This window comes from Wolffia australiana, chromosome 4, assembly GCF_029677425.1.
Source record: "Wolffia australiana isolate 7733 chromosome 4, ASM2967742v1".
NCBI classification, from domain to species: Eukaryota; Viridiplantae; Streptophyta; class Magnoliopsida; order Alismatales; family Araceae; genus Wolffia; species Wolffia australiana.
Genome location: NC_135838.1, coordinates 8,446,449 through 8,453,983, shown reverse-complemented (window position 1 = coordinate 8,453,983; position 7,535 = coordinate 8,446,449). Strand labels below are relative to the sequence as shown.

Genomic DNA, 7,535 nt, shown 5'->3' with positions numbered 1-7,535 from the left:
TGGTGTCTCAGGTCAATGGATCACCTATACAACTGTGACTTGAATCAACCGGATAGACATTTAGGTATAATACCATTTAGGGATTTGTATTGATTAATTAAGTGAACTCTTTCTCCAAAGAGCACCCACTATGTGTCCTAAGTGTCGCCACATTAATAGCCACATGATCAATCATACTTATCGTCTAAGTAGGATCAGCTAGTGTTATTATATCCAGAATATTCGATGTTCGTCTCGACTATCCGCCGAATAGGAATATTTAGAATACATGTTTAAAGATGAGCGATCACTATATTATGATCTCATCATAATTCACTAAGGCATTGCACATATTCATGGACTTCATTATAAACATCACACAGAATAATAATGAACGCAAATAAAAGTCGATCAGCTTAAATAAACATGGTAGTGTGATTGTCTTGACGGCCACATAATATTCATCAAGCTTGACAAGGTGAAGGAGGAGATTCAACGTGCCGAGGATCGCGTGGATACTTTAGAGGCTGCACACATGACCAAGTCGACTCGTTTTGCTCGAGAATCCAATAAATCACAAATGTGATCCGTGCCCTGGTGATTCATTTCATGTTTTAATGATATTGTTATGATTCTGTCATAAGTCTTCCGCTTCATGGAATCATCACATTCATCTAGATCGAGGCCTCAAGAACCCCACATTAGGAACTCGTAGATGTCAAATGGCTGAACTCTTTCCACTAAAAACACCCATCGTTTATCACTAATTTCTCAACACGAATGGCTATGGGAACAAAAATGCTCATCATATTGAGTGGGACTAAAGAGTGCTATTGTAATAGTGTGTTTTGATTTTCTTCTCATATATATACCCTTTAAATACAAAGATTTTTAGAACAGATGTCTAAGGACGAGTAATTTCATATTGATATTACAATCTCATCATTATTTTGATTGTCATAGCATGCATTCATGGTCTTGATTATAAGCACATTTTACCTAGGAAAATTGGACTAGATCGTAGAACGTGAGATTGGCTTGCCCGCAACAGCTATTTCCGTCGCGTAGAACCGTCGTCGAGATGTAAAGAAGAAAAAACTCAGAAAATGGGATCTCTCTCCTGATACTAACAATACTAGAAATACAATGTTTAAATGATGGATACTATATATACCGATACCATTATGATTAACCTTATTCCCTCCAAACCCCAGCACTTGAGCATTAGTTAATTTAAAACGCAAATCCCACCAAAAAAGCACAAATTGATGCACCACTCGTCAAATAAATAAATAAATAAACAAGTAAACTCTTGTTTGATAAATGATAAGAAAGAAAAACCTTTAAAGAGAAAAATTAGAGAGAGTTTTCTTGCTAGGACTGGAATCTACGGGTTGATTTGATTTGCTTTGGCCATTTGGGGTTCCTCTTCCCCGGTCCCTCTCGAAAGTTGAAAGTTGAACGTTCAAATCGCAGGAGCGGGAAGAAGAAGAAGAAGAAGAAGAAGAAGAAGAAGAAGAAGAAGAAGAAGAAGAGGAAGAAGAAGAAGAAGAAGAAGAAGAAGAAGAAGAAGAAGAAGAAGAAGAAGAAGAAGAAGAAGAAGAAGAGGAAGATGCGAGGGGGGAGGATCCCGAAGAACCGGAGCGTGGCGGCGACGCCGGCGAGGAAGGCGAGGCTCCCCTCGGCCGGCCCCTCGTCGTTCTCCTCCCGGCGAGAGTCGGACGCGAGCCTCTGCAGCAGCCGCCCCTCCCTCGCTCAGGCGGCTTCTTCGTCCTCGTCGGGCCTTCCGGCGGTGTCGGACAAGGCCTACCAGGCCTGCGCCCTCCGCGCCGTGAACGCGTACCTCTCCTCCGTCTCCTCCGTCGCGCTCAAACCCCCGCTCCCCTCCGCCCGCGACATCGCCGCGGCCTTCAACGACGTGCTCGCGCGCCTCGACTGGCCCTGCTCGGGCGCGCCCGTCCTGGAGGACGACCTCCCCTCCCTCCTCGCCGGCCTCCGCTGCCCCGTCAAGCTCAGCAAGTCCGTCCTCAAGGCCCCCGGCACGCCCCACTCCTGGCCCCCCCTCCTCGCCGCCCTCCACTGGCTCGTCCAGCTCGCCCGCGCCCGCGACGCCCAGTCTTCCTCTTCCTCCTCCTCCTCGCCCTGCTTCTCCGAGGCCAACACCGCCCTGCAGTACCTCTTCCACAGCTACGACCTCTTCATGGCCGGCGAGGACGACGCCGTCGACGCCCTCGACTCCGAGCAGCTCCGCCTCACCCGCGAGCTCGTGGCCGGGCTCGCCGCCGCCGAGGCCGCCCTCGCGCGCGAGGCGGCCGAGCTCGAGCGCGCCGCCGAGGCCGCCCGGTCCGGGCCCTCGCCAAGGGAGGCCGCCGAGCGGGAGCGGGGTCTGCTGAGAGACGACATGAACAAGTTCGACGTGATGATCGAGAGCTGGAGGGAGAAGCTGCGCGCCGCGGAGAAGCTGGCCCGCGACAAGGAGGCCGGGCTGGAGGCGAAGATCGCCGAGAGCCGGCGCATCTCCGAGGAGAACGAGGAGCTCCGGGCCAAGGTCGCCGCGCAGGTGATGAACGTGCGCGACGCGGAGAGGATGGAGAAGGAGCTGCGCGCCGTGGAGAGGGACGTCGCCGAGGCCGAGATCGGCCGGAACGTGCTCGAGGAGAAGTCCTGGGAGTTGGACGCCGATAAAGACCGCAAATTCAAGGAGTTGGAGTCGCTCGTCGAGCAGGCCAATCAGGCCATCAGAAGGTAAACAAATACCCATTTTCCTCTTCTTCTTTCTATCATTCTTTCTTTCCATCTTTCTTTCCTTCTTTCCTTCTTTCCATGGTTGCCTGAATATGTTCTAAACGAACTTGATATAGACTCTTCGCCTCCATGGTCTTCTCCCCATTTCATGAATCTGAAAGTTTATATAGTTTATGTTGCAGAATCCACTCGTTACCTCTTCTGTTTCCTTGGTTTCATTCTAGACTTGCTCAGTGGGTTTTCCCCATTTATACCCTCTTCTGAATTTCGTCATGTACCATCTTTTCGTATTTACTTGGATGCATCTTTTGAGTTGGCTTGCCGTTTTGCCAACAAACAGACATCTATGAGCTCATAAGCTTCCGAGTATGAGTCATTATAGCAGGAATTTGAGTAGAATCTACGGGTATTTCTGTTAAAAGCTGTTTTATGAAATGCCCCTTCCGCAATGGGTCGCACTCATGGGGGATAAAAAGAGTTGACTCATGTCTAATTTTCAACTCCAGGTTAAAGCTCGGATGTGATTTTCAATATGCGCTCAACGCCGAAGGATCTTCTGCCTCTGAGGTCCTGGGCACGGCCTACAAGACGGTGCTCAAGACTTTCCTGAGAGAAGCCGCCGACGAGACGAAGAAGAATTCCGTGGCAAAATGGGAGGAGAAGATGTCTCTCCAGCAGCAATCTCGCGAGAAGTCGCTTCTTCTCAATGAGAAGAAGGAACGCCTCGCCGCTCTCCAAAAGAAAATCGCCGAGGCGCGCTCCCATCCTATAAAACCAAAAAATAACGTCATCGAAGATGATGAAGATTTTGAATTACCATGTCTCCTGAAACTTTTTTAAAATTAATTATTGATGCAGGCTGATGCGCGGTCGATACGGCTGAAGAAGGAAGTCGACGACCACGTCCTGAGGTGCTCTGCCGACGCCGAGAAAGCCGTGGAAGAAAGACAGACGAGGGAGCGCCAGATAGTCACAAGGGAAGAAGAGGCCAACAACTATCTGAAGGTGGTTGGTTCTATCCTTGAACCCCTCATTGACTTTATCATCCATCGTTGACCCATGTTGGTTTTATCATCCATCGTTGACCCATGTTGGTTTTATCATCCATCGTTGAACCATGTTGGCTTTATCATCCATCGTTGGCCCAAGTTGGCTTTATCATCCGTCGTTGACCCATGTTGGCTTTATCATCCATCCATGACCCATGTTGGCTTTATCATCCATCGTTGAGCCATGTTAGCTTTATCATCCACCGTTGAGCCATGTTAGCTTTATCATCCACCGTTGACCCATGTTGGCTTTATCATCCATCCATGACCCATGTTGGCTTTATCATCCATTGTTGAGCCATGTTAGCTTTATCATCCACCGTTGAGCCATGTTGGCTTTATCATCCATCGTTGGCCCAAGTTGGCTTTATCATCCGTCGTTGACCCATGTTGGCTTTATCATCCATCCATGACCCATGTTGGCTTTATCATCCATTGTTGAGCCATGTTAGCTTTATCATCCACCGTTGACCCATGTTGGCTTTATCATCCATCGTTGGCCCAAGTTGGCTTTATCATCCGTCGTTGACCCATGTTGGCTTTATCATCCATCCATGACCCATGTTGGCTTTATCATCCATCGTTGAACCATGTTAGCTTTATCATCCACCGTTGAGCCATGTTGGCTTTATCATCCATCGTTGGCCCAAGTTGGCTTTATCATCCGTCGTTGACCCATGTTGGCTTTATCATCCATCCATGACCCATGTTGGCTTTATCATCCATCGTTGAGCCATGTTAGCTTTATCATCCACCGTTGACCCATGTTGGCTTTATCATCCATCCATGACCCATGTTGGCTTTATCATCCATTGTTGAGCCATGTTAGCTTTATCATCCATCCATGACCCATGTTGGCTTTATCATCCATCGTTGCGCCATGTTTGCTTTATCATCCGTCGTTGACCCATGTTGGCTTTATCATCCATCCATGACCCAGTTGGCTTTATCATCCATTGTTGAGCCATGTTAGCTTTATCATCCACCGTTGAGCCATGTTGGCTTTATCATCCATCGTTGGCCCAAGTTGGCTTTATCATCCGTCGTTGACCCATGTTGGCTTTATCATCCATCCATGACCCATGTTGGCTTTATCATCCATTGTTGAGCCATGTTAGCTTTATCATCCACCGTTGAGCCATGTTGGCTTTATCATCCATCGTTGGCCCAAGTTGGCTTTATCATCCGTCGTTGACCCATGTTGGCTTTATCATCCATCCATGACCCATGTTGGCTTTATCATCCATCGTTGAGCCATGTTAGCTTTATCATCCACCGTTGACCCATGTTGGCTTTATCATCCATCCATGACCCATGTTGGCTTTATCATCCATTGTTGAGCCATGTTAGCTTTATCATCCACCGTTGACCCATGTTGGCTTTATCATCCATGGTTGGCCCAAGTTGGCTTTATCATCCGTCGTTGACCCATGTTGGCTTTATCATCCATCCATGACCCATGTTGGCTTTATCATCCATCGTTGAACCATGTTGGCTTTATCATCCATCCATGACCCATGTTGGCTTTATCATCCATCGTTGAGCCATGTTAGCTTTATCATTCACCGTTGACCCATGTTGGCTTTATCATCCATCGTTGAGCCATGTTAGCTTTATCATCCACCGTTGAGCCATGTTGGCTTTATCATCCATCGTTGGCCCAAGTTGGCTTTATCATCCATCGTTGACCCATGTTGGCTTTATCATACATCGTTGAACCATGTTAGCTTTATCATCCATCGTTGAACCATGTTGGCTTTATCATCCATCGTTAGCCCAAGTTGGCTTTATCATCCATCGTTGGCCCAAGTTGGCTTTATCATCCATCGTTGACCCATGTTGGCTTTATCATCCATCGTTGAACCATGTTAGCTTTATCATCCATCGTTGAACCATGTTGGCTTTATCATCCATCGTTAGCCCAAGTTGGCTTTATCATCCATCGTTGGCCCAAGTTGGCTTTATCATCCATCGTTGACCCATGTTGGCTTTATCATCCATCGTTGAACCATGTTAGCTTTATCATCCATCGTTGAACCATGTTGGCTTTATCATCCATCGTTGAACCATGTTGGCTTTATCATCCATCGTTGGCCCAAGTTGGCTTTATCATCCATCGTTGACCCATGTTGGCTTTATCATCCATCGTTGAACCATGTTAGCTTTATCATCCATCGTTGAACCATGTTGGCTTTATCATCCATCGTTAGCCCAAGTTGGCTTTACCATCCATCGTTGACCCATGTTGGCTTTATCATCCATCGTTGGCCCATGTTGGCTTTATCGTCCATCGTTGAACCATGTTGGCTTTATCATCCATCGTTGGCCCAAGTTGGCTTTATCATCCATCGTTGACCCATGTTGGCTTTATCATCCATCGTTGAACCATGTTAGCTTTATCATCCATCGTTGAACCATGTTGGCTTTATCGTCCATCGTTGAACCATGTTGGCTTTATCATCCATCATTGGCCCAAGTTGGCTTTACCATCCATCGTTGACCCATGTTGGCTTTACCATCCATCGTTGAACCATGTTAGCTTTATCATCCATCGTTGAACCATGTTGGCTTTATCATCCATCGTTGAACCATGTTGGCTTTATCATCCATCGTTGGCCCAAGTTGACCCACCCTTGGTCATTTTTGATGGGACACTCGCTGCAGGAGTGTGAGCTCGAGCTAGAAGAAGCCGTGATGGAGAGCGAGGAAGAAGTTCAGAAGTGCGCCGAGGAGCTGGTGGCCTTGATAGATGGGGTCGCCGAATACAAGGAGTTTATGGAATCTACGGTGGCTCGGTTGCTGGCAGATCTCTCTGAAACAGCCCAGACCGTGGTCAATGCGCACAAGGCCTTCCTGTCTGCAAAACTAGTCTCTGCTGCCCAGCATAATGCCGGTCTTTCCGGGTCCAAACGGAGCCGCCTTCCCTAGAAAAACCAATGATATGGTGCAAGGCTTCATCATACTATTATCATCTTCCCTAGCTTCTCTGATGGCTCATCCTCTGCCTTACTTCGAAATATAAGTATGTCCTTGTATATTCTTGCACTTTCATATGATTCATTCCGGAGCTCTTGCAATTCATGCATCTGAAGCAGACTATATTTCACATAGATCGTAGACTCACTCATGGTGAAGTCCACTTCCTAAGTGCTCATCTACAAATTCATAAAACATTTTAGGATCTTGTATCATCTCTGTGTATGCCATTGCAAAGAGTAACAATGATTAAGCAGGAGGTTATTCGACATATTCAAATTCATGGATACAGTTTATCACTTTGAAGGTTATATGTTCTCTATAAGATGAAATTAGCATAGATATTCTTGATATGTGATTAATAAAGTACATCCCATGCATCAATTCAAACATTATATAAACTTTCTTTTTTATGAATTTAGCATGATTATGACACTGAATATGATCAAAACACAACAAGTTTTTTGAACCCTCAAAGACACAAATTGAAGGTTGAAGAGCAAGATCGACTTCTTTGACCCCGTGCCATTTTCCACGTCGCCGAATTCCAGTGACGAGAAGGCGAATCTTTGCCAATCGCTGCCGGAAAACTGAAGGGTTATGGTCCCATATCGCCAAGGGAAGTTCTGATATGAGTTCGTACGTATAAAAACCAGAATCAGGCTACAGGAAACGACCTCATTCACCATTCTTAAATTGAATCTGAAAAAAAATCAAAGAGTAAAACTCCTTAAATTCGTTCTGATTCTTCTTGGAAACTCTTGGTTAGATAATTGATAGTTCTTT

At 46.4% G+C, this 7,535-nt stretch overlaps 1 protein-coding gene across 1 annotated transcript; it reads left to right on the top strand.

The window, feature by feature from the left end:
* Positions 1-1,330: 1,330 nt before the first annotated feature.
* LOC144701829 (kinetochore protein NDC80 homolog) lies at positions 1,331-6,925 on the top strand. The gene is made up of 4 exons (XM_078573601.1): positions 1,331-2,724; positions 3,231-3,477; positions 3,583-3,729; positions 6,438-6,925. The coding sequence occupies exons 1-4, from the start codon at positions 1,592-1,594 to the stop codon at positions 6,699-6,701; spliced, it is 1,791 nt and encodes a 596-aa protein (XP_078429727.1). The 5' UTR covers positions 1,331-1,591; the 3' UTR covers positions 6,702-6,925.
* The last annotated feature ends 610 nt before the right edge of the window (positions 6,926-7,535 follow it).

Coding starts and splice junctions, on each gene's coding strand:
- LOC144701829 (XM_078573601.1), top strand. CDS start 1,592: ATGCGAGGGGGGAGGATCCCGAAGAACCGGAGCGTGGCGGCGACGCCG. Junction 2,725..3,230: donor GCCAATCAGGCCATCAGAAG/GTAAACAAATAC, acceptor TTTCAACTCCAG/GTTAAAGCTCGGATGTGATT. Junction 3,730..6,437: donor AGGCCAACAACTATCTGAAG/GTGGTTGGTTCT, acceptor CACTCGCTGCAG/GAGTGTGAGCTCGAGCTAGA.